Source organism: Megascapheus bottae, chromosome 3 (assembly GCF_031878675.1).
Source record: "Megascapheus bottae isolate mThoBot1 chromosome 3, mThoBot2.hap1, whole genome shotgun sequence".
Taxonomy (NCBI): Eukaryota; Metazoa; Chordata; class Mammalia; order Rodentia; family Geomyidae; genus Megascapheus; species Megascapheus bottae.
Window position 1 is genome coordinate 82,934,759 of NC_143511.1, and position 27,613 is coordinate 82,962,371.

Consider the following 27,613-nt stretch of genomic DNA (forward strand, 5'->3'; position numbering starts at 1 on the left):
GCTGGGCTTGCTTACACAGGGGGAAAAAGAAACCCACACACAAACCTTAATGCAATGAACAATATTTCAAACTTCATTTCAAAAGCAAAACCCAAGATTTAAGATGTCAAAAATCTTCCAACATTTCTAGATATCCAGACAGGAGAGGAGCTGAGACAGGCTGCATGTGAGATGGATTCTTGATCCAGGCCTTTTAGAACAATACCCAAGTGAACACAATCAAAGGGAAAGTTTTCAGCGAAACACAATGACCTATTTAAAAAAAAAAATAGCCGAGAGCTATTTGTCAAATGAGGAACCCAAGAAAATGGCAATTCAAAGTAGACAGTTCTCTCTAGAGCCTGGGATACTTTTATTAGAAAGCAAATATATCATAGGCAAATAAAAATAGTTCTAACTCCCATTAATACAACAAAAGGGATTTTACATTCAGTCTAGATACAGGAGTAACAGATCCTTTGCCTACAAATCTATGACTTGCATGTACCTTCCACCACATGATTACCCTAGATAATACATAGCCCTTATTGATTAGAGGGATTTAAATGTTTAGCTTACAAAGTTCCATACATCCACTCTATCTTCCCTTCACATATCTAATAGTAAAAACTACTTTGTTCCATGCAAAGAAAAAGAAAAGCCATTATCAGCTGAAGAGAAATCACAAGCAAAATAGAGATGGCAGTTAAGGGATGGACAGAATATCATTGGCACATGCCCAGTAGGGATCAACAAACATAGTACACCATGACTTACAGGTAAGTCACATTGCAGGGAGAATGCAACAGTGCATCAGCCAAAGCGGAGGGGTGTTAAATGGAAAGAGAGGGATCACTGGCTTTATTGGTGCAATTAAAAGTAGCACAGGGCAATCCGTTAAATACAATTTATGGTAACAGGGAGAAAAAAAAATACTGCAGAGAGCTGTTCCAAGACCACACCAAATTGTTGGCATTGCTAAATTTCCAGTGTTTCACGATTAGTAAAATACATAGCTACATATTCCTGCGAGATAAAAAATACCTTTCCACCTGAATGACAGTGGGTCAGGACAGTAACTTGAAGCTACTGACCCAACATTAATTCAAGTGTGCAGCAAATGTCTCCTCAGCCACTTTTTTTCAGACAGAAATATAATTAAAAACTGTACAAGGAGCTGGATGATAGAAGAAAAATAAAATCAAAACAGTATTGTGCTCATTCAGTAAACAAAAACCCTGCCAAAAAAATTTATGTGCCAAGAAGCTTAGACTATAAAGATTTTTATTGCATTTTTAGGTAACCTGGAAGATCTTATCCTGAAAGGGAAAAGTTGGTTTTCAAAACTACCTGAACAGATGCTAAAGTGCTTTTATTAACTGGCTGGCTTCACATAGATTTTCCTGGGATGACAAAAATTAATTATAGTAGTAAAGGGAGACCAACTATTTCACAAAATGGTATATCCCAAAATCATTTATGACAAGTCATAAAAGATACAGGAATATTTGTCCTATTAAGTGGACAGTTGCATATCAAGAACTGATCATCACAACCCTTTGGATATTCAAATTACTTACAGAAAGCTCAAATAAGGTAGCACAAACCTTTACACAAAAGGACAGTGTGTTTCTTTCTCCACTTTAAATAATCTGGGTCAGATTATATTTCACAAATACAAGTTCTGACTTTTCGACCTTTTCAGTCATGATTTTTTTTTTTAAAAATCAACACTTTCTACAAATTAAGGTCAAGTGTTACAGTGCGAGAATGATTCCTATTGAAAAGTACATACTCTTACTTAATGATACTCATGATAACTGTAAACTGGATTGAGCACATTCAACTCAACCGGTATCAAATGAACATATCAGCATTATAAGTATTAAATGTTTTTCTATTACTATAGAGAATATAACCAAAACATTAATATGGCAGTTATGTTCTTTAGGCACAGTTTAGTGATATTTTTTAATAAACACTAATGAATTCAATGGAACTTTTAGACTGAATAACCAAAGGTCAGGATCTCTGATTAGGAAAAAAAGGGGGAGGGAAGGTAACTTTAAGCTAACAATATAAGCTGTTTAAAATTTCTAACACTTAATCTTATCTGGGTTTTAGATTACTTTATTAAAAAATACAAGGAATCTGAAAAAGATCAATACAATTATCTTAATGTACAAAGTCATAAGCCGTAGCAGTTCTCAACTAAAATTTAAAAACACAACAAAGAGGGCAGCCCTTTAGACCAATTTATTTTATATCCTTTTAAAATATCATCCAACAAAGGACAATGAAGTTTACAGCTGGGACAGGTGTACATCACGAGGCATCTGCAGTCCATCGTGCCCACTGAGTAACAACTTTGCTGCTGAAATTTCTTGAAACTTACCAAACTAAAAAGAAAGGCTGAATGATACAAAAGGAAGAGGATTTCGATGTTGTGAATTGGATTTTTTTAAAAAAAGGAAACACATCCTATCTCCCCAGATCAGTAAATACGCAAGAACTACATGCAGCAGTGTGAGTATTAAGACGTTTCTCAAGTCTTCTCAAATGAGTCCAAGATGGGGATGGGATGGGTGACAAACCTGATAGAAAAACAATGCTATAGACACCATAACAAATAATAAATTTAGATAATTTAAAACTTTAAAAAAGGCAAGAGGCAGCATTTCAGCAGCAAAGTGCTCAATAAAAAGTATATTGTAGAGGGTAATACAAGAAAAGTGGGGTAAGAAGAGGGCAGAAAAATGGGTCAGCAGGAGGGGCGAAGGCCTCAAAGGAAATATGGCGTCGTGGTTCTGGGAGGAATAACACGTTCTGAATCTGGAACTGCCCGGAATAGCTTTGGTTCTCTTGTATTGACATCTTTAAAGACCATGATGGAAGCAATATTCCCACAGCGATAGCAGTAGTTAGGAGCAGACCACACCGTGACCAGCTTCTCGTCAAACATAAATTTATAGCCTTCATGCACAAGCTGATGTGCTCTGCAGATGAGTTTCAAGTTGTTGATATGAACAAACTGCAATATAGAAAGGTTTGGTGAGTACTTCATATACTAAAAAAAAAATATCAGACTACATATAAGAACCATTGAAATATAATTACAATTCTTTTCTTTTTTTATTTTTAGTTCAAGACCAGCTCTAGAACTTGGTACTTGACATTTCTTTCATTAACTGGTGCTCTATCAACCGAGCCACCCCTCCTAACACCTAGACACAATTCTGTAAGTATCCAATAATTTCCATAAGTACAGGCAGTCATTATGGCCTGAATCAATTATAGAACTATAGAAATTACAAGGCTACATGATTAGAAGTTTCTCAGTAGAATATGGCAGCCTACACTTGTAGTCCCAGGTACTTGGAAGGCTAGGATAGGAAGATCACTTGAGCTCATACCAACCTGGGTCACGTACTTTAAAAAGTGGGTAAGGTAGCACATGCCTACAATCCTAGCACTCAGGAGGCAGAAGCAAGATGGTCAAAAACTCAATACTGGCTGGGCACCAGGGACTCATGCCTATAATCCTAGCTACTCAGGAGGGTGAGACCTGAGGATTGTGGTTCAGAGCCAGCCTGGGCATGAAAGTCCATAAGACTCTTATCTCCAGTTAACCACCAGGAAACTAGAGACAGCGCCCAGAGTTCAAGCCCCACAACTGACCAAAAAAAAAAAAAAATTCAAGACTAGCCTGAGCTACTCTACTCAGAACCTGAAGGAAGAGAAATAAAGAGGGGGGTGAGAGGAGAAGAGGGGGAGACTGGGGAAAAGGGGAGAGGGGAAAGGTGAAGGGGAGAGGGGGAGGAAAAGAGAGGGAAGCGGGGAGGGAGAGAGAGGGAAGGGGGAAGGGGAGAGGGGAGAAGGGAGAAGAGATGGGGGAGGGGAGAGTAGAAATAGAGTGAATGAGTCAGTTTCTGGATGAAAATCTTCCCATAACTACTATTAGATATAAAACAAAGTTTGGTTATATATGGTTTAGTAAGAGTCATTTATTGAGGATTTAGTATATACAGTTCTTCCAATAATTCTGAAAGAGATTTATTATTCTTTTTTTTTTTTTTTTTGCAATTTGAGGAAAATAAAGCTCAGACTAGATAAATATTAACTCAGCCAACTTACACCAATTGGACCAGAACCTAGCTGGAGCACTTATACGTACATACATAGATACATACATACATCAGTTTTTTGGAGCCAGGCACCGGTGGCTCACACCTATAATCCCAGCTACTCAGGAGGCTGAGAGCTGAAGATCATGGTTCAAAGCCAGCCTGAGCACTAAAGTTGCTGAGACTCTTATCTCTAATTAACTACCAGGAAACTGAAAGCTGCACTATGGTTCAAGGAGTAGAGCACCATTCTTAAGCTGAAGAGCTCAGGGAGAACGCCCAGCCCAGACCACAACCAACAACAACAAAATCTGATTTGCATGGGTGTATTTAGAGTTGTGGGTTTTCCTGGGGGAGGGGCATGTTATGGAGCAATTCTAGAGCCTCATACATGCAAGACATACACAGAGCGACATGCCCAACTTCATGAACAATGAATTCCACTAAGGCTACGTAAAATGTATAATAGGAGGATCAAGGTTCAGGCTGGACTAGGCATAATTATACCCTATTGAAAATAAGTAAAACAAACAGGTCTTGGCTTGAAAGAGAATGCCTGACTAGAAAGTTCAAGGACCAGATTTCAAATCCCAGTACCAGCAAAACAAAAAGAAAGAGAAAGAAAAGGGGAGAAAGAAAAAGGAAAAAAGAACAGAAGGAAGAGAGGGCAGGAGGAGGGAATGGAAGAGAGAATGGGACAAAGAAGAAAGAACAAAAGAAAGAACGAAAGAAAGAAAAAAGCAAGCAAGCAAGCAAAGGAAGGAGGAAAAAAGTTGCCTATTTTTCCCCTTGCTATTTTATTACTTATCTTTTTATATTTTATATTATTTTATTGTCGTGTGGGATTTGAATTCTGAGCCTGGGAGCTGTCCCTGAGCTCTTCAGCTTAAGGCTACCACCCTACCCCTTGGGTCACAGGGCCACTTCCTGTTTTCTGGTGGTTAACTGGAGATTAGAGTCTCACAGTCTTTAGTGTCTGGGCTGACTTTGAAGTTCAATCCTCAGATTCTAGTCTCCTGAGTAGCTAGCATTACAGGCGTGAGCCACAGTGCCTGGCTCTACTTACTATTTTTATCATCAAGTAGATGCTGGAGTAAATACTTTCACCAAATGATTTCATTTAACCATTAAGGAAAAATATACAGCCAGAGGCTGGTGGCTCAAGCCTGTAATTCTATCTACTCAGAAGACTGAGATCTTAGGATTCTGGTTTGAAGCCAGCTTGGGCAGGAAAGCCTGTGAGACTCATCTCCAATCAATTATCAAAAAGCCAGAAGAGGAGCTGTGGATCACATGGTAGAGCAATAGTTTTGAGAGTGAAAGCTTAGAGACAGCACATAAGACCTGAGTTCAAGCCCCAGGACAAGCACAAAGAAAAAAAACAAAATAATGAACTAAATTGGAAATTTGCTATCCATACCCATCATAGTTGGAGTAAACTTGGCTACATGTTTATTATAGGGCCACCAAAGTTCCTTTAGTAATCCCCAAACTACTTTTCCAATAATGTTGGCTTTACCTCATTTGTGACCTTTGCTCCAAAGAGCCAACCTGCTCCTCGGGGACTGATAGCCCAAGTATCCACATCTTCAGGATCTGACCAGACCAAGTCACAAAATGCTCCTTTGTGAGGGATTTCTTGATTCCGTTCAATGGTTCGAATTTGATCCAGTGTTTTAATATCAGGAGATAAGCCACCATGAACACACAAAATCTGCTCATCTATCAACTAGTAAAAAATAGTAATAAAGGACTGAATGTGCAATAATTAGCTCAGTTAAATAAATATCAATGAATACTAAAGATAAATCAATGTCACTGAGATGACAATTAGATAGAAATATGCAAGATTTTCAGAATGATGTAAACTTACAGCTGCTACTGTGAGCATGTCAAAAACTTTGGTACAGTATCTCCAGGCATTAGCATTTCCATATTTGGTTTGGCACTCATCTATAAAGAAACAGAAGTGTTCCCATAAATGAAGTTATAAAGCTGACAATAAAAACCAACAAATACAGGCATATTAGAGAACCCTTAGGTAAACAAATTCAACTTAAACTAGGGTAGAAACTGGAACACACATTTAGCCCCACCAGTTCCTCAACATAGACGGAAGAAGTATACTATCTAGTTATGAGTCTATTTATTAATTGCATCTTTTTGTATTCTGCTCCCTTTTTGCTTTGTTAGGTTATCCTCACTGATTTATGTGAACTTTTCCTATAATAAAACAATCAACTTTTTTTTTTTTTGGTCAGTTGTGGGACTTGAACTCTGGGCCTGGGAGCTGTCCCTGGGCTCTTCAACTCAAGGTTACTGCTCTAACCTTGAGCCACAGCTACACTGCTGGTTTTCTGGTGGTTAATTGGAGATAAGAGTCTCAAGATTTTAGTGCTGGGGTTGGCTTTAAACCACAATCCTCAGATCTCAGCCTCCTGAGTAGGATTACAGAGGTGAGCCATCACCTGGCTTGTTTTGGTTTGTTTTTTTAAGGAAGTATACTACCTAAGTACAAGTCCTGCTCTTCTCGGAGGGGCTCTAAGAAGTATTTGAAAGTATTTACCCAAAGGTTATGAAGGAAAAGGGTAATTTCATTGACCCAAAGCAAAGGGTTTTATCCCATATGTTAATTCTAGCAAAGAGATTTAGTTAAGGAGGCTGCTTTTTTTCCACCAGGATAAACAAATCAAACAAATTACAAGACCTTTAATTATCAGGGTAATTCTATCTCAGCACTGTTCTGATCTATATGGTCTCTTCTGAGATTTTCTGCAAATAGTACAATTAAATACTTGGGTAAACTTGTTAGTTACCACTATGCTCAGACTCTCAATGGGGTTATCACATATTCCCAGTTCGTCAAAAAATGAGAACTGGGTTGGGCATCAGTAGCTCATGCCAGTAATTCTAGCTACTCAGAAGACTTGAGATCTAAGGAACATAGTTCAAAGTCAGACTGTGCAAGAAAGTCCAAGAAACTTTTATCTCCAATTAACTTTATTTCCAATAGTTGGAAATGGAGATGTGGCTCAAATGGTAGTATTCTAGCCTTGAGCAGAAACGGCTCAAAGACAGTACCTAGGCCTTAAGCTCAAGCCCCAGGACCAGTACCAAGGAAAAAAGTAACAGGGATGGTATCCTACAACTGTAATCCCAGAACGTAAGAGGCTGAGGCAGGAAGATTGTGAGTTTAATGACAGCCTAGGCTACGTAGCAGCTTAGACCAGCACGGGTTATATAGTGAGACACTATTTAGAACAAAACAAAATTCAAGCTAGGGGGTGGGAATGTGGCTCAAATAATAGAGCACTAGGCCTTGAGCTAAAGAAGCTCAGGGACAGTGCCCAGGCCCTGAGTTCAAACCCCAGGACAGGCCAAAACCAAAACAAAACAAGTTAAAGGGAAAGAAATAAAAATAATTAAGCAAACATAAGAATGACTATAATGGGTGACTTTTTTTTTCAAAAGGCAAATAAATATTCAGAATCAGAGCAAGAGAAAGCCTTACCATAAAATCCATACACCTGTGTTATCTGTCTACTCTCATGATTTCCTCGTAAAAGTGTAATACGATCAGGCCACTTAGCCTTTAGTGCAAGAAGATATGTGAAGGTTTCCAAACTATAGTAACCTCTGTCTACAAAATCACCCTGTAAAGTAAAAGTTTAGAGTTAAAACTATATAATAGCTACAACAATCTTTTTAAAAATTACAACAAAGTATACAAACAACTTTGAACATAGTAACAATGAGTTATATTCAGTTATTTGGAAATTGAATTTTAACCAAAGATTCATATGGAAATAAACTGGTTTTCTAAATGTTTACACAACACTTGTCATTCAGAAGAGGTCTCGGGATTTGCTGTACAATTCTCAATGATTTTCCTAAAAAGCTAGCAGTTTTTATTTTTTTGCCAGTCCTGGGCTTGAGCTCAGGGCCTGACCACTGTCCTTAGACTTTCTCAAGGCTAGAGCTCTACCACTTGAGCCTCAGCACCATTTCTGGCTTTTTTCTATGTATGTGGTACCGAGGAATCGAACCTGGGTCTTCATGCATGCTAAGCAAGCAGTCTACTACTAGGCCAAACTCCCAGCCCAAGCTAGCAGTTTTTAATCCTCTCTTACCTGTACAAGTAGATATTCATTAGTAAAAAATTAACCTCAAACTCTAAATCTTAAAATTTTCTGAACTGTATCAGAAGAACTGCTTTCTTAAAAACAGCATTGTACTGGAAGCCAGGCACCATGACTCATGCCTGTAATCCTAACTACTCAGGAGGCTGAGATCTAAGGATCACAGTTTAAAGCAAGTGCCAGCATTACGTCCATGAGGCTCTTATCCACATAACCGCAAAAAAATAAAAATAAAAAATGGAAGTGGTCCTGTGGCTCTAGGGGTAGGGTGATAGATTTGAGCTGAAGAGCTCAGGAACAATGCCCAGGCCCAGAGTTCAAGTCACATGACCACCACCACCACCAATAAAAAAGCTTTTTGCTGTCATTGTTAAAACAGGTATAATCACCTGGGTGTTGGTGACTCATGCTTGTAATCCTAGCTACGCAAGAGGATAAAATCTGAAGATCACAGTTTAAAGACAGCCTAGGAAGGAAAGCCTGTGAAACTCATATGTCCAATTACCAGCAAGTGTGTATTAAGGAAAGTAGGGAACACAAAAGTACCCCTGTGATATTCACTAGTTCACAGAGTCATAGGGTTGAAAGTGAACATATAAATAGTGTGTTAACAATAAACTGACGGTTTATGCCTTAAACCTCTGATTATAGGTTTCTGCCAATACTGTTAGCTACAACCAAGTTATATTTGTTTAGTGGTTTACTAAATAAATATATCTCACCTAAAGACATAGAAAAGTATACTCATATTTGCATATACTAAAATAGCAATTGTTACATCCTGATAAAATATTAAGCAGTTTATATGTAATTAAGTTAATCCTTTCAATTTTTAATAAGAATTTGATACTCTGTGTTTACATACCATAAATATGTAGTTTGTATCAGGAACCTGACCTCCAGTTCTGAATAGCTCACAAAGGTCATAAAACTATAAAAGAAAGCCAATATATACTGATTACAAATTCCTGCTAGGAGTAAAATAATGAAGCAACAGCAAATTGGGTAAAGAATCAGTATTAACAGGAATCATTTACATTTGCAAGAAGAAATAAAGTATGAATGAAACTGCTACACACAGTTTCCAAGCCTTATTCACAATTTCCATAAAGTCCTCCTACCCCCCCCCATTTCTTACATCTTCCACCTATCTATACAGAACTTCAAAATCATTTCCGTTACCTAACCCACTAAGTTCATTTAACCTATCTGTTCATATTCAGCACTTTTTGTTCTCTTCTCTTTTTCTGGTGCCAGTCCTAGGGTTTAAACTCGGGTCTGGGTACTGTTCTTAAGTTTTTTGTGCTCAAATCTAGTGCTGTACCACTTGAGCCGCAGCTCAACTTTTGGCTTTTTGGTGGTTAACTGAAGATAAGAGTCTCAGGACTTTCAGCACCTAATGGCAGTATCCATTTAAATTTCTTTCAAAGATAAGGAAATGCCTAAATATGGGTATCTATCTGGTTTTTGAGGACTTTTCACAGCATTGAAGACTTAACTCAGAGTCTACCAGGAAGAAAGCTACACACCGCACGCTACTTCACAACATTATGAACAGTGAAAATTTTATTTTTTGCCAGTCCTGGGACTTGAACACAGGGCCTGCGCACTGTCCTTTGGCTTTCTCAAGGCTGGAGCTCTACCACTTGAGCCACAGCACCACTTCTGGCTTTCTCTGTTGTGTAATACCAAGGAATCAAACCCAGGGCTTTGCCCATGTTAGGTGAGCATTCTACCACTAGGTCATGCTCTTGGCCTGGAATCTAACTTCTTATATTTTCATTACCTTTATGCTTCAAACCCATGAATAACATTTTAATAAATAGCACCAAAAAAAAGAGAGAGAGAAAGAAAGAAACCCACAACACTATACTTTTAGCAGGGTACTTGGTGGCTCATGACTGTAATCCCAGTCATGATCTTGGTTCAGAGGCAACCTAGGCAAGAATCCTGCTCCCCCTATCCCCAGACTCTTATCTCCATTCAACCAACAAAAAGCTGAAAGTGGAAGTGGAGCTATAAGTCAAGTAGTAGAATGTTAGCATAAGCACAAAAGCTCAGGGAAGACTGAATTTTACTTAACTGAAACTGGTAACTGACAAAATATACATTGGATAAACTTCTGTCAACTGGATTATCCTAATCCCTAAGAAAAATTGACAGGTTTTTCTGATACAAAGTAAAAAAGAATTTTGGACTAAGTAGTTGATTATAATACATTGTACCAAATTACAACTAATAAATACTCTCTTTTTTTTTTTGCACTGGTGCTTAATTATAGAAGGCCTTCTGCTCTCTGCTTGACATATATACATTTATTTATTTATTTAGTTAGTTATTTAGCTCAAAGCCATCATTCTAACACTTGATCCCTACTTCTACTTTAAGCTTTTTGGCAATTAATTGAAGATTTGACTCTCACAGATATGTCCGCCTATGCTGGCTTTAAACCCTGATGCTCATATTTCAGCTTCCTGTGCAGGTAAGATTATAGATGGCATGAGTCACCAGTAACCAAATCAATATATTCATCTTTTAGGCTTAAGTATAGATTCCAGCCAGAAGCTAACTCTAATTGCTCATGCCTGCAATCCTAGCTACTTCAGAGGCTGAGAATTGAGTAGAGCTGTGATTCATGTAATAAAGTACCAGCCTTGAAGGGGAAAAGCTAAGAAACATCACCCAGGCCCTAAGTTCAAGCCCTAGTACTGGCATTGGTAGAAAAAAACAAAGGAAGGAAGGAAGGAAGGAAGGAAGGAAGGAAGGAAGGAAGGAAGGAAGGAAGGAAGGAAAAAAAAAAAAAAAAAAAAAGTTCCAGCCATGTGTCAGTGGCTTAAATCTGTAATCCTTGCTACTTAAGCTGAGATCTGAGAACTCAAGTTAGAAGCCAGTTTGGATAGAAAAGTCTGTGAGAGGGGTCAGGAGTTTAGCATAATGGTAGAGTGCTTGCTTGCCTAGCATCATGAAGACCTGGGTTTGATTCCTCAGTACCACATACATAGAAAAAGCTGGAAGGGATGCTGTCACTCAAGTGGTAGAGCATTAGCCTTGAGAAAGCCCAAGGACAGTGCTCAGACCCTGAGTTCAAAAAAAAAAAAAAGGTCTGTGAGACTCTTATCTCTAATTAGCCAGCAAAACATTACAAGTATAGTTATGTCTCAAGGGGTAAAAAATCCAAGTAAGTAAAAAATCCAAGACAGTAGATGGGAATGTGGCCTAGTGGTAGAGTACTTGCCTAGCATGCATGGCATGCATGAAGTCCTGGGTTCAATTCCTCAGTATCACACACATAGAAAAAGCCAAAAGTGGTGTTATAGCTCAGGTAGTAGAGCACTAACCTTAAGCAAGCCCAAGAACAGGCCAGGAGTTTGGCCTAGTGGTAGAGTGTTTTCCTCACTGGGTTCAATTCCTGGGTACCACATACATAGAAAAAGCCGGAAATGAAGCTGTGGCTCAAGTGGTAAAGCTCTAGCCTTGAGAAAGCCCAAGGACAGCACTCAGGCCCTGTGTTCAAGCCCCAGGATTGGCAAAACAAAACAAAACAATTATTATTCAAGAAGTAATGTACCCACTACTTGACAAATGTACCTGTAATCCCTAATTACCCCAACAATAAAAAAACAATTTAAAAAAGTCATACGTGGGGGCCAGGAGTTTGGCCTAGTGGTAGAGTGCTTGCCTCGCATGCACGAAGACCTGGGTTCGATTCCTGGGTACCACATACATAGCAAAAAGCGGGAAGTGGTGCTGAGGCTCAAGGGGTAGAGTGCTAGCCTTGAGAAAGTCCAAGGACAGTGCTCAGGCCCTGAGCTCAAGCCCAGGACTGGCAAAAAAAAAAAAAAAAAAAAAAAGTCATACCTGGTCTGGGAGTTTGACCTAGTGGTAGAGTGCTTGCCTAGCATGCACGAAGATCCAGGTTCGAATCTTCGGTGCCACATACACAGAAAAAGCCGGAAGTGATGCTATGCCTCAAGTGGTAGGGCTCCTGGCCCCAGGAAATTCACTGCTAAAGTCTACTCTAGAGAACTTTAACAAACCAAAGATGACATAATGCATATATATTTAGGAGTAGATGACATGCAGATGTCAGATTATTGTGACTTTACCATCTAGAAAAGAGCTTGCAAAGCAAAAAAGAAATAGCTGTTCAAATAGCCAAAATAGGACTTTATTTATGGAGCAGCCAATCAGGACCAATTAGACACATTTCTGCTCTTTTATGCAGTGCCTCAACTACATTATATGTGTATACTAGGCTATGAATAACCTACTCAGCTATTTCTGTGAGCCAGGCTACACTTTGTTTTTTGAACCTTTATTATTCTCATTCCCACTAAGAAAATTATAAAATGTTAATGCATGATATAAACAACAAATAGGAAAAAATTTGCTAAAGTAAAGCAAAATATTGCCTGTAAATTGCAATTACTAGAAGCAGCCAGCCCATAGCTATATCTCAACTTCCTTACCATTCTATAGAATAGTAATGTAGCATTCTCTGTACTTCAGAGAGAATGGTGTGATTTCAACAAAATCCACAAATTATTTAACCTTTTTTGTTTTTGGGTGGGTCATGGGGCTTGAACTCTGGGCCTGGGTGCTATTCCTGAGCTCTTCAGCTCAAGGCTACCCCTGGCCTGGGTGCTGTCCCAGAGCTATTCACCTTAAGGCTACCTACCCTTGAGCCACAACCTGCCTTCCCAAAAAAAGTTTTCTAATGATTAACTGGAGATAAGAGTCTCATTAGTGCCGGGAGTTTGGCCTAGTGGTTAAAGTGCTTGCCTAGCATGCATGAAGTCCTGGGTTCGATTCCTCGGTACCACATACATAGAAAAAAGCCAGAAGTGGTGCTGAGGCTCAAGTGGTAGAGCTCTAACCTTGAGAAAGTCCAAGGACAGAACTCAGGCCCTGAGCTAAAGCCCAGGACTGGCAAAAAAAAAAAAGAGTCTCATAGTCTTTTGTGCCTGGGCTGGCTTTGAACCACAATCTTCAGATCTCAGCCTCCTGAATAGCTAGGATTTCAGGCGTGAGCCACGTGCTGGCTATTTGACCATTATTTACCAGAAGAGTAAAGTGGTGTTGAACGACCAGGTGGTTTTTCTGTATTTGCTGCTTTTCCTTTTTAACTTTGCAACACGAATAGAAACTCAAACTAACTCATAGGACAAAAGTCCTTTATGTAGTTTTACCTGTCCGTGTATGTCCCCACACACTGTTACTGGTGTTGATACTGGCTGAACATTTGACTCCTCCAATAGAAGGTCACAGACATAATCACACAGCCGCTGCAAGGAGAAAAAAATACAATATAAACTTTAGGACAATATTAAAACAAAAGTCCCAGTACAAGAAATATGAAGACTATAGTTACAAAAAAAAACCAAACAAATGCTCTTTGTGTGTGCATTTTTAAAATAAATTTTTTTGCCAGTCCTTGGGCTTGAACTCAGGGCCTGAGCACTGTACCTGAGCCTCTTTGTGCTCAAAGTGAGCTTTCTACCACTTGGGCTCTTCTTCTGAGAGTTAATTGCAGAGTCTCATGGACTTCCTGCCCGGATGGATTTTTTTTTTTTTTTTTGTTCCTGTGGGACTTGAACTCTGGGCCTGGGTACTGTCCCTGAGCTCCTCAGCTCAAGGCCTCCACCTTATTCCTAGAGCCACACAGTGCCACTTCCGGTTTACTTGTGATTAATTGGATATAGAGCCTCATAGACTTTTTAGTGCTGGGGCTGGCTTTGAACTATGATCCTCAGATCTGTCTCATGAGTATCTAGGATTATAGGTGTAAGCTAGCACCCCGCTATACATATATATTGGGGATGGGGGAGATGACTCATGGGGCTTGAACTGGGCCAGGGCTCCATCCCTGAGCTCTTCAGCTCAAGGCTACTGCCCTATCCTTGAGCCAAGCCCCACTTTCTATTTTCTAGGGTTAAATGGAGTTAAGAATCTTAGGTCCTTTTGTGTCCAGGCTGGCTTTGAACCTTGATTCTCAGATTTCAGCCTCTTGCATAGTAAGGATTACAGGTGTGAGCCACCTGCTTGGCCAGCTAAGTATATTTTTGATAAGATAGAAAACTGCCCTATTGGCTTGGAGTATGAACTAGTGGTACAGTGTTTGCCTAACATGCAGGAAGTCCTGGGCTCTATTCCTTGGTATCACATAGCCAGAGTGGTGCTGTGGCTGAAGTGGTAGAGCACTAGTTTTGAGAAAGATCAAGAACAGTGCCCAGGCATTGAGTTCAAGCCCCAGTACTGGCACGTACACATGCACACGGGAAGGGGAAGGGGAGGGGAAAGGGGGAGGAGACAGTGGAAGGGGAAGGGGAAGGGGAAGAAGAAAACCGCCCTATGATGAGCCTGGGATTAGCTTTCTCATATAGTTCATAGTGTATAAGAAGTACACAACTGCTGGGGCCGGGAGTTAGGCCTAGTGGTAGAGTGCTCACCTAGCATGCACGAAGACCCGGGTTCAATTCCTCGGTACCACATACATAGAAAAAAGCCAGAAGTGGTGCTGAGACTCAAATGGTAGAGTGCTAGCCTTGAGAAAGTCCAAGGACAGTGCTCAGGCCCTGAATGCAAGGCCCAGGACTGGCAAAAAAAAAAAAAGAAGTACACAACTGCTATCACAAAACACAAAGCCCTTTACTGACAATAGATTCTAAAGAATCTTACACACACACACACACACACACACACACGGAGTATGAATAAATAATGGACAGTAAAAGTTTTATTTTGTTTTGGTAGTTCTGAGATTAAACCTAGACCCAGTGATTTATCCAAGCCTCCTTCCCTCCTTTTTACAGTATGCATGCAAATATGTAAAATATGTATGTGTGTGCATATGTATGGATGGATGCATGCATGGCAGAGCTAGGGACTCACAATAGCTACCTTAGCAGGATGCCACTGAGCAACACCTCCAGCTCTGTTTTTTACTAGTTATTTTTAGGATGAGGTATCACTTCCTTCCTACGTGCCTGCCAAAGCCATAATCTACCTACTACTATCAGTTTCCATTTGTCACATTTTGTGCCAATATGCCTAGCTTCCCATCCATGGAGTCTTTCATACTGTCATGACACTGGGATCCTAACAATCTCAGCCTCCCAAGGCAAGCACTTGGGATGACAGATGTGTGCCACTGCCCCCAGTGGCAGCCAAGAAAGCATCTCACTAATTTTTCTGCCCTAGCAGATCTCAAACTAGAGCTAGGATTATAGGTGGGAGTCACCAATGCCGGGATTTAGGTTTACACTGAGGTAGGATCTCATTAAGTTGCCCATGATGACATGAAATTTACCATTCTCCTACTTCAGCCTTCTGAGTAACTAAAATTATAGTAGTATATCACAGCAAAGACAGTAACAAATTTTTATCTGTTAATTTAAAAAGTTTTAAGGCCAGGAGGGTAGCCTAGTGGTAGAGTGCTTGCCCAGCTTACACAAAGCCCTGGATTCCATCCCTCAGTACCACATGTACAGAAAAAGCCAGAAGTGGTGCTGTGGTTCAAGCGGCAGAGCGCTGGTCTTGAGCAAAAAGTGTTTAAGGACAGTGCTCTGAGTTCAAACCCCAGACCTAGCCAAAAAGTAAATTGTAAACCATATATTCAATATACAATGTAAGAATTGCATTTTTCACAAAAAGAACTTACATTCACATAAAGTATATTGTGAAAGACTTAGCAATGATAAAAAAATAAAGCTACTGTTATATAACAATCTAAATAACTTTCAAAGGATTTCTGCTGAGTGACAAAAGTCTATCCAAAACGTACTGTACATCCCACCCCCAAACACACACATACACATATTGCATGCGTGGTTGGGGGAGTGGAGGGTGGTATTCCTGGGACTTGAACTGAGGCTCTAGGTGCTGTTTCTGAGTTTTTGTGCTCAAGGCTAGTGCTCTACTACTTCAGTCACAGCTTTTTTGGAGATTAACTGGAGAGTTTCTAGACTTTCCTGCCTGGCCTGGTTTTGAACTGCAATCCTCAGATCTCAGCGCCAGCCTGGACAAGAAACACTGTGAGACTCTTATCTCTAATTAACCACCAGAAAACTGGAAGTGGCACTGTGGCTTAAGTGGTAGAGCACTATCCTTGAGCTAAAGAACTCAGAGACAGCAGTCAGGCCCAGAATTCAAGCCCCACGACTGACTAAAATAAATTAACATAAAATAAAGTGAGCTACCTAACATTCTCATAGTATTAAATTATATATTATAGAAATGAAGAACATACTAGTAGGTCCATGAGTCAGGTGAAGTACAAGAAAAGTAGTATATGGGCCTATGAAAGGTAAATATGAAGATGGGGCTGGTAGTTTGGCCTAGTAGTAGACTGCTTGTCTAGCATACACAAAGACCTAGGTTAATTCCTTGGTACCACATATATAGAAAAAGCCAGAAGTGGTGCTGTGGCTCAAGTGGCAGAGTGCTAACTTTGAGGAAAGACCAAGGACAGTGTCCAAGACCTGAGTTCAAAAAATACTTTTTAAAAGGTAAATATGAAGAATTTATGGTGATGGAAGTGTTATAGACATAGAACTTAAAAGACTGAGTAAACCTACACATTAATAAAATTACACAGAAACTAAAGCTTCTTGTCATCTAAAACCAGCCTGCACCACTGCCAAAGGCCTATTGGGTTTTCTGACTGCTAAGAAAGGAGAAATTAAACAATCACAATGAAGTTTTGTTGTTTTTTTTTTTTTTGCCAGTCCTGGGTTTGAGCTCAGGGTTGAGCTCTACCACTTGAGCCTCAGCACCACTTCTGGCTTTTTTCTATGTATGTACCTAGGAATTGAACCTGGGTCTTCCTGCATGCTAGGCAAGCACTCTACCACTCGGCCAAACTCCCGGCCCCATAATGAAGTTATTTTAAATGTTTACTATGGTACCTCAATGTTACAATCTCTTTGATACAAAAGGTACATTTTAGCAGTGTTGCTACTTCATACAGAGAAGGAAAGGACAGAACCTTTGATAGGAATGGGAGGATGGAAAATAGCTTTTTTTTTGGGGGGGGGGTCATAGGGCCTAAACTCTGGGCCTGGGTGTTGTCCCTGAGCTCTTCAGCTCAAGGCTACCACTCTACCCCTGGAGCTACAGCCCCACTTCCCATTTTCTAGTGATTAATTGGAGATAAGAGTCTCCCCGTCTTTTGTGCCCAGGCTAGCTTTGAACCATGATCCACAGATCTCAGGCTCCTGAGTAGCTAGGATTACAGGCATGAGTCACCGCACCAGGCATGAAAATGTCCTTTTTAAGAAAATGATGCAGACTGGGATGTAGCTCAGTGGCAAAGTGCTTGCCTAGCAAGTGCAACATCCTGGCCTCAATTCCCCAGTACCAAAAAAATAAAGAAATTTAAAAAATGATGAGATGATGGGAAAAGCTCAGGGACAGCACCCATGCCTAGAGTTCAAGCCCCATATAGTAATTTTTAAGACAGTGGTAAGAACAAGGAAGGAAACGTACTGAAAGAGAGGTAACAAGGGCTGGGAGTTTGGCCTAGTGGTTAAAGTGCTTGCCTAGCATGAGCGAAGACCCGGGGTCGATTCCTTGGTACCACATACATACAAAAAAGCCAGAAGTGGTGCTGAGGCTCAAGTGGTAGAGCTCTAGCCTTGAGAAAGGCCAAGGACAGTGCTCAGGCCCTGAGCTCAAGCCCAGGACTGGCAAAAAACAAAAAACAAAAACAAAAACAAAAAAGAGAGGTAACAAGTGCTATGGGTAGAAGGCAGTTCTTGACATTTTAAATAATAAGAAGTCATAGAACCCTTACAGATAAAGCAACTTTTGGGCAAAGTACCTACAGAAGTTAAGATTATTGCAGGCATAGTACTGTAAAGGAAAACAAGCAGGTACAAAAAGGCTATAATCCCGCCACTGGAGAGTGAAGACAGGAGGACCACTGGTCTTATCTACACAGCAAGACACTGTCTTAAACCAAGGACTTTGGAATGTAGCTCAATGATAAAGAACTTGCCTAAAAGAGCAAGGTCTGGGTTGATCGTCACCTCCCACCTCTCAAGGAAAAAAAAAAAATCTCTGACATAAAGCATGTTTGCTGTTTGAGAAATAACCTTGAGGCTAAAATAGTTGCAAAAACTAAACTGGGGCCAGGAGTTTGGCCTAGTGGTAGAGTGCTTGCCTAGCATGCACGAAGACCCAGGTTCGATTCCTCGGTACCACATACATAGAAAAAAGCCAGAAATGGTGCTGAGGCTCAAGTGGTAGAGCTCTAACCTTGAGAAAGTCCAAGGACAGTGCTCAGGCCCTGAGCTCAAGCCCAAGACTGGCAAAAAAAAACAAAAACAAAAACAAGGTTTGTTTTTTAAAATTTATTTATTTTTATTGTAATGTATAGAGGGGTTAATTATATTTGCCAGATAGTAGGTGCATTACTTCTCACACATTGATACCCCTTCTCATGTTTTTGTCTGAACAAAGTTTTAAGAAATGAGAGAGTACCACAGAATTGCTTAAGTCCTTAGAGTTAACATAACAACCTGAGCTTCTATGGAGTATTATGGAACATCATTAGAAGGTCCTAAACAGAGGAAAGGCATGATCTCAAACCTGCTTTATAAAACGGGGACTACAAAGGGTATGGAAGGCTGCTGTAGTAGTTAAGGAATAAAAGATCAGATGAGTTGGACCAGGATAGTAAAAGTAGAAAATAATGACAAGTAGATATATTCCAGATGACCAACTTGGTATGAGGTGTTAAGATACACTAAATAGCCAGGCATGGTGGCTCACACCTGTAATCTTAGCTACTTAGGAGGCTGACATCTGAGGGTCATGGTTCAAAGCCAGCTCAGGCACTGAGACTCTTATCTATAATTAACCACTAGAAAACCAGAAGTGGCGCTGTGGTTCAAGGGGTAGTAAGGTGGTAGCCTTGAGCTGAAGAGCTCAGTCCCAGAGTTCAAGTCCCACAACCTCCCCCCCAAAAAAGATACACTAAATAATAAATGGTAACTAAAGATTTCTGGCCTGGAAAAAAATTTTAAATTACTAACATAGTCAAGACTCCAGAGAAAATAGGGGAATGAAGGCAGGAGAACCTGAAGAAAACCTAGGAAAAAACTTGAACCAAGGGCCGGGAGTTTGGCCTAGTGGTTAAAGTGCTTGCCTAGCATGCAGGAAGACCCGGGTTTGATTCCTCGGTACCACATACATAAAAAAAAAGCCAGAAGTGGTGCTGAGGCTCAAGTGGTAGAGCTCTAGCCTTGAGAAAGTCCAAGGACAGTGCTCAGGCCCTGAGCTCAAGCCCAGGACTGGCAAAAAAAAAAAAAAAAAAAACTTGAACCAAGAAAGTGAAACTCTAAAATAAAACCATACATCACCAAAGAACGAAATTACCAACACTAAATCATGGAAAGATGACTCATGTACATGGATGGGCAGTATATCATGAAAATGGCAATACTACCAAAACATAATCTACATATTCAATAAATCCTATCCAAGTCTCAATGCTACTCTTCACAGAAATAGAAAAATCAACCCAAAAATTCATATGGAAGCATAAGACTCAGAATAGCAAAAGAAAACCTGAGTGAGAAGAATAATAATGGAAATATCATAATACTGAACTATAGAAACTTAATAACAAAAACAGCAAAGTACTAGCAAAATAAATAAACCACCTCCAGGGACCAATGGAAACATAATAGTAGACCCAGAAAAGTACTCAGCTACAGCCATATAATTTTTAACAAAGGAACCAATGGAAAATACAATGGAAAATAAGATAGCTTCTTCAACGAATGGTGCTGGCAAAACTGTCTACATGCAGGAGACTGAAACTTGGCCCTGAGTTCAAGCCCCACGACTGACAATAATGACAATGATATTATTAATAAATTAAGTAAATAAGGGTACCTGAGCTAATTCTGTAGTTTGATTATTCTGAAGATGCTGCCATAAACAGTAATTACTTGCTTTTTTTTTTTTTTTTTTTTGCTAACCTTGGGGCTTGAACTCAGGGCCTGAGCACTGTCTGGGGCTTTCTCAAGGCTAGAGTGCTACCACTTGCACCACAGCACCACTTCCAGCCTTTTCTCTGTACGTGATACTGAGGAATTGGACCCTGGTCTTTGTGTATGCTACCCAAGCATTCTATCACTAGGCCAAACTCCCTGCCCCATTACTTGCATTTCTTCAGACATCCAACAGCAGGTAAGTATGGTAGTTCTGTTGCTAGCAGGGCATGAGTGGCTCATGCCTATAATCCTAGTTACTCAGGAAGCTGAGATCTGAAGAAAGCAGTTTGAACCAGCCTCGGCAGAAAAGTGTATGAGACTTTTTTTTTTTTTTTTTTTGCCCCAGTCCTGTGGCTTGAACTTGGGGCCTGGGTATTATCCTTGAGCTTTCTCAAGGCTAGCACTCTACTATTTAAACCAAAGCACCACTTCTAGATTTTTTTTTTCTGTGTATGTGGTATGAAGGAATTGAACCCAGAGCTTCGTGCATGCTAGGCAAGCACTCTACCAGCAGGACATATTCCTAGCCCTCTATAATCTCTGTACTATACAAAGACACCCAAGGACAGGGAGAAGTATATTGTTCCACTATGTATTCATAAAGAACAATACTTGTCACAAGGAGTTATCTACAGAAAAGTTTAGCCAGGCATAATGGCACATTCCTGTAATCCCAACACTAGGGAGGCAAAGAAAAGAGGCTTGCCAGTTTGAGGTCATCATGCTTTATAGGGAGATTGTCTCAAACAAAGTCTGGGAATGTAATTCAATGGAACAGTGCTTACTGCGCATGGGTAAGGCCTTGTCTGGGTTCATCCTCGGCACTAGAGGAAAAAGTTTGTTTTAAAAATGCATGGAAATGCGACATTGAATACCACTTCATATCACTATTCCCACAATACTTATTCAAAACTAAAATAACAGAGAAAAATCAATAAATCTTTACTGATTACCCAAAATTTCAAAGTACAAAAACAAAAAAAGACTGATCCTGTTCCTCAATCAGCTTGTTGTCTGATATTTGCTATCTACAACGTAGAACCCTGCTAAGTAGTAAAATGGAACAAGAGCCAGGCACTGGTGGCCCATGCCTAATTCTAGCTACTCAGGAGGCTAAGTTCTAAGGAGTAGTGGTTCAATGTCAGTCAGGGCAGAAAAGTCTGAGAGACTCACCTCCAAAATAACGAGCAAAAGGACAAACTGAAGTCGTAGCTGAAAGGATGAACATCAGCTGAGTAAGCAAACAAAATGAACAAGCACAAGGTCCTAAGTTCAAAACCAGTACAGGAAGGGGAAATGACTATTCAGCAAAATAATGTCGGTGTAGAAAAACAAGCATTTTAGAAAAAATAAGTTCAAATGTGCACTCTGCTAAATCACTGTGGTAAAAATCACTTAAAGCAAGTTCTGGCTGACATTTTGGTATTATATCAAAAGGTTTGTACAGCTAGCTGCTGATGGCTTGCCCCTGTAAACCTAGCTACTCAGAAGGCTGAAATCTCAGGATCATGTTTCTTTTTTTTTTTTTAAAGCTCAGGGCCTGAGCACTGTCCTTGATAGAGCTCTACCACTTGAACCTCAGCACCACTTCCAGCTTTTTTCTATGTACGTGGTAGCGTGGTAGCGAGGAATCAAACCCAGGTCTTCATGCATGCTGGGCAAGCACTCTACCACTAGGCCAAACTCCCAGCCCCAGGATCATGTTTTGAGGACAGCCTAGGTAGAAAAATCTGTGAGATCTCCAAATAACACCAAAATGCCGAAGTGCAGCTGTGCTTAAGTGGTAGAGTGCCAACCTTGAGCAAAAAAGCTAAAGAACAAGTCACTCAGGACGCTGAGATTTGAGAGTCATAGTTCAAAATTCGGCCAGACAGGAAAGTCCAAGAAACTCACCTCCAATTAGCCACCAGAAAATTAGAATTGATACAGCATCAGCCTTTTGCAAAAGAGCTCAGGAACAGAGCAGGACCTGAGTTCAAGCCCCACCACACACACACACACACACACACACACACACACACCCACACACACACACCCACACACACCCCCCCCCCCCAAGGGACAGTGCCCAAGATCTGAGTTAAACTCCCAGTCCACACACACACACACACACACACACACACACACACACCCCTAAGGGACAGTGCCCAAGATCTGAGTTAAACTCCCAGTCCTAGCTCACAAACACATAAGAATTGTTTAAGTGACGTAATTGACATAAAGTTGCTCTGAAAATCTCTAAGTATCTATATAAATTCTAAGTGCCGCTAATCAGCTCTGTTGTGGAATCCAAAAGTCCTGCACAGAGGAAATAGCTCAAGAGCTATAGCTTGAATGGAAAGAAAGAGGGAACACAGTAAGTGTTCTAGAAAACAAGCACAAGTAGTGGTCATAAACAGGAATTTGGGAGCCACACTATCTAGGTTCAAATCCCATTGAGCTCCCCCTTAACTTACTAGCTATATGAATTTGGAATGCACTGCACTTCAAACACCTGTCTATAAAATGGGACAAATAGGGGCCAGAAGTGTGGCCTAGTGGTAGAGTGCTCCCCTAGCAAGCACACAGACCCAGGTTTGATTCCTCAGTACTACATATACAAAGAAAAAGCCAGAAGTGATGCTGTGGCTCAAAGGGATAAAGTTCTCGCCTTGAGAAAGCTCAAGGAGAGTGCCCAGACACTGAGTTCAAACCCCAGGACTGGCAAAAAAAATAAAATAAAAAATCTGTAACCCAGGCTACCAGAAGGTCCAAGGCAAGTGCTCCTGAGACCACTATCCTGGCAGAAAAAGCTGTGTGTGGTGGCTCATGTCTATTATCCCAGCTATATCAAGAAGGGTCTTTAAAAAAAAAATGCTGGGCATGGTGGCTGACACCTGTAATCCTAGCTACTCAGGAGGCTGAGATCTGAGGATCTCAGTTTAAAGCCAGCTGAGGACTTGGCACAAAGTCTGTAAGACTCTTATCTCCAATTAACCACAGAAAACCAAAAGTTGTGCTGTGGCTCAAGGGGTGGGGTGGTAGCCTTGAGCTGAACATCTCGGAACAGCCCAGACCCAGAGATCAAGTCTCATGACCAACATTAATGCCAACACCACCACCACCAACAACAACAACAAAAGGTTCAAAGGATAAAACAGTGGCTCAGATTAATACTGTCAACTACTTGGGAAGATCAGTTTGACATCAGTCAGGACAAAAATAAGTTCAAGAGATTCCATTTCTGCTGGGCACAGTGGCTCTTGCCTGCCTGTAATCCAAGCTACTCAGGAGGCTGAGCTGAGGATCAAGGTTCAAAGCCAACCTGGGCACAAAAGGACATGAGGCTCTCATCTCCAATTAACCTCTAGAAAATGGGAAGTGGGGCTAGGTTCAGGGGTTGGACAGTAGCCTTGAGCTGAAGAGCTCAGGGACAGTGCCCAGGCCTAGGGGTAGGGCAGTAGCCTTGAGCTCAGGGACAGCGCCCAAGACCTACCAAAAAGAAAGAGAAAGGGGGAGGTAGGGATTCCATCTCAATCAATGGTTAGGCTAGACTGACGGCTGTATTCCAGTCATTACTAGCAACAAGGAGAAGCATCTAAGTAGGAGGACCACAGTTCAAGGTCACCTGGGAATAAATTCAAACCTGCCCTCAAAAATAAACAAGGCACTACAACCAAGGGTTGGAATTATAGCTCAAATGGTAGAGCACCTGCCTAGCCATGATGAAGCCCTGAGTTCAAAGCCCAGTATGTCAAAAACCCCAGTGATTGTAAATAGAGATTCCCTCCTTGAACACTTGCTTGTTAAACTTGTCATTTAAAATATGATGTAAAAATCAACATTAATAAATTCTTTAATTAAAAAAGGAAATTGTAATTAGACCTAGAACTATGCATATATTTTGATTTAATCAAGTTCAAACACAAGTAAATTCTTGTTTTCTTTTCTACCAGAGCAAATGTTTTGCATCATGTTCATTAAATAGCCCCAGTTATTTCTTTTCTCCCCCTTGTAGAAGCTTCTATTTTGGCTTTAAAGTCTCAGAAAAGGTACTCCTGGAATACTTCCTTGGCCTTCCTATTTTTAGTTTACACTCCATGCCAAGACACAGAAACAAAATTAAATTTCTTTAAATACATCAGAGACTTGCAGCACAGCAAATTAATCTGATAAAAACATTTCCAGGACAGAAAAAAGAAAAACCTATGCTTATAGAGAAAAATCTAGAATCATTCTCTTAATAGCAAGCCCAAAGAATATGTGTATGGGGTGGGGGGGGGGGCTGTTCACTAAGAAATATATAAGCTAAGTATAATTTAACTATATTTCAACAGGAAATAAAATGCTTTAATAACAATATTTCTTTAAGCTCTAAAAGAGCAATGTTTGTCAAATTAAAAGTGTAGCAAATTCCTCTAATTATTTTTCACATCATTTCAGTGTTTCCAATGCCAAGTTAATATCAAGTACCTTCTCCTAATACGCAATATTTTATATTAATTATAAACAAAGCATAAAACATTTTCACACAAACTAAGAACAAAGTCCCGGCTTGAAGTGTAGCCCAATAGTCTAGCATACAGGAAGCCTTAGGTTTAATTCCGTGGTAGCCATGCACATAAAAAGCTGGAATTGGTGCTTGGTGCTGTGACTGAAGTGGTAGAGTGATAGATAGCCTTGAGAAAATTCAAGGGCAATCCCAGGCACTGAGTTCAAGCCCCAGGACTGACAAAAAAAAACAAAAAGAAGCTAAACTCATGCCTGTAATCCTAACTACTCAGGAGGCTGAGAACTGAGGATCAGGATTCAAAGCCAGCCCAGGAGGTAAAAAGTCCAGACTCTAATCTCCAATTAACCACCAGAAAACCGGAAGTGGCCCCGTGGCTCAACGAGTAGGGCTCAAGAGACTGCGTCCAGGTCCAGAGTTCAAGCCCCATGACCGACAAAAATAAATAAAAGAGGGCCGGGAGTTTGGCCTAGTGGTAGAGTGCTTGCTAGCATGCACGAAGACCAGGGTTCAATTTCTCGATACCACATACACAGAAAAAAGCCAGAAGTGGTGCTGAGGCTCAAGTGGTAGAGCTCTAGCCTTGAGAAAATCCAGGAACAGTGCTCAGACCTCAGACCCTGAACCCAAGCCCAGGACTGGCAAAATAAATAAATAAATGAATGAATGAATGAAAGTAAGTCCTGGGGCCGGAAGTTTGGCCTAGTGGTAGTGTGCTTGCCTAGCATGCATGTAAGACCCGGGTTCAATTCCTCGGTACCACATTCCAGAAGTGGTGCTGTGGGCTCAAATGGCAGAGCTCTAGTCTTGAGAAAGCCCAAAGCCAGTGTTCAAGCCCTGAGTTCAAGACCCAGGACTGGCAAAAACAAAAAAAAAAAAGTCCTACATCAACTCATTCAAATGCAATAATTGACTACACCTATGGAATTAACCATGCTAATTGTTAATTAGCAAGAGGTCTAGTTAGTTTTCCACGAATTTCAAGGTTAGCTATATATATATATATTAATTAATTATTATTATTTTGTGTTGGGGGGGGGGTCATGCGGCTTGAACTCGGCCTGGGCGCTGTCCCCTGAGCTCTTCAGCTCAAGGCTACCGCTCTACCCTGGAGACAAGCCTCACTTCCTGTTTTCTTTCTTTCTTTCTTTCTTTCTTTTTTTTGGCCAGTCCTGGGCTTGAGCTCAGGGCCTGAGCACTGTCCTTGGACTTTCTCAAGGCTAGAGCTCTACCCTCAGCACCACTTCCGGCTTTTTTCTATATATGTAGTACCGAGGAATCGAACCCAGGTCTTCGTGCATGCTATGCAAGCACTCTACCACTAGGCCAAACCGCCGGCCCTCACTTCCCATTTTCTAGGGATTAATTGTGCTGGGGCTGGCTTTGAACCTTGATCCTCAGATCTCAGCCTCCTGAGTATCTAGGATTACAGGAGTGAGCCACCGTGCTCACTGTTAGTTATATTCTTGTTTCTCAAAAATCACACAGTGCAGAAAGAAGACACAAACCTAACGACTGACGCAGCTGAACAAGTATGCTGCATTACTCCTTATATCAGTTTGTTCTTATTTAAATTATCCTATTAAAATGGGGAAATGACTCCCTAATCATATAATGCAGATAATTAATGTGCAAATACAATCCAGTTACATTCACATGGACACAAATAGTTTCAAACATTTTTTTTCCTTGAACAAGTGTTCCAAAACTCACAGTTTAAAGCATACAAAAAAGAATTCAAACTATCAACAACTGTTGATATACACTTAACCACAATAGGAAATCAAAGCTAACGGAACAACGCAGACATTAGCAGCAGCTTGGTTAAACCCTGCTAAAAAGCTATGCACAGAAACCTTGCAAAAAGCTGTATCTTTCAGGCTCGTTTCTTTTGCACGACACTCATTCCTTTATCCACATATTTACTCGCGTAGCATCAGCAGTGGCAAGGACTAAGTCACTTCCTTTGGAGAACCAAGGAAATGAAACCCTGAATTAAGGAGTTTATACGAGGTACAACTTGAAGGACGCCAAAGTAGGTGTACTTTTTGTACTTATTGCGGACTACCGACTTGATACATTTAAATTAGCTCGAGCACGCGCCCAGAATCAGGACTGACATCTGAATTAGCAGAATACTAACACCCCTAAAAATCAATTCGGAGGCGTGCACAGGGAAGAGGCAACCTGCTCTTCTTTCCGATCGGTACCAGCCCGGCTTAGCCCACCGTCATCCGCTTTCTCCGAGATCTAAACACACTGCGGCCGCGTCCCTACAGCCGACCCCGCACTGCCTGTCAAGACGCCGGACAGGCTGCGCTGCTGTCACCTCCAGTGGGCGCGACCCATCTCGGAGCACCGCCCGCCGGGGCTCGGCTCCGACTTCAAGGGGACCCAGGCATGGAGATGGAGCACACAAATCTTTTAGGCAAAGCTGCCAAGGCTGGGACAGCCCAAAGGCCAGGAGAGGTGACGCGAAAAGGGGAGGGGGGGCAGAGGCCATGACACTCCTCGGGGGTCCCGGCTCAGGGATCTCGGGCAGCACTGGCGGGGCTCGGACGCTCCCGGCACCCAGCACCACGCCCGGTCGTGCTGGATCGCCGGGCACCGCCGAGGGCCCTACCCCGCGAGCGGACCGGGGACCTGTTTGGGGTCCCGCTGCGAGAGAAGGGCGGGCCGGCAGGCACCCTACAGCCGGAAGGAGTTTGCCCCGCAAGCTCTGCTCCTACAGGACGAGCTTACCTTCAAGTCGTTCTCTGGAAGGTACTTGCACAGCCGCGCTATTTCCACATACTTGTCCAGATCCAGAGGCGCCATTTTAGGAACAACAAGCGGCTGCGGCGGCGGCGGCGGCGGCGGTAGTACTGGCGGAGGCAGCGG

The 27,613-nt window shown here is 41.2% G+C and overlaps 1 protein-coding gene across 1 annotated transcript; it reads right to left on the reverse strand.

Moving 5' to 3' along the window:
• Positions 1-2,220: 2,220 nt before the first annotated feature.
• On the reverse strand, positions 2,221-27,586 carry Ppp6c (protein phosphatase 6 catalytic subunit). The gene is made up of 7 exons (XM_090330629.1): positions 27,476-27,586; positions 13,432-13,527; positions 9,108-9,173; positions 7,615-7,756; positions 5,977-6,056; positions 5,623-5,832; positions 2,221-3,010 (listed from the first exon to the last, which is right to left on the reverse strand). The coding sequence occupies exons 1-7, from the start codon at positions 27,548-27,550 to the stop codon at positions 2,762-2,764; spliced, it is 918 nt and encodes a 305-aa protein (XP_090186755.1). The 5' UTR covers positions 27,551-27,586; the 3' UTR covers positions 2,221-2,761.
• Between the last annotated feature and the right edge of the window lie 27 nt (positions 27,587-27,613).

What these genes read in the sequence shown, in the direction of transcription:
- Ppp6c (XM_090330629.1), bottom strand. Translation starts at nt 27,550, where the DNA reads ATGGCGCCTCTGGATCTGGACAAGTATGTGGAAATAGCGCGGCTGTGC. An exon ending in TTCCAGAGAACGACTTGAAG is followed by an intron (nt 13,528 to 27,475) that starts GTAAGCTCGTCC and finishes TTCTCCTTGCAG; the next exon opens with CGGCTGTGTGATTATGTCTG. An exon ending in ACATGCTCACAGTAGCAGCT is followed by an intron (nt 5,833 to 5,976) that starts GTAAGTTTACAT and finishes ATTTTTTACTAG; the next exon opens with TTGATAGATGAGCAGATTTT.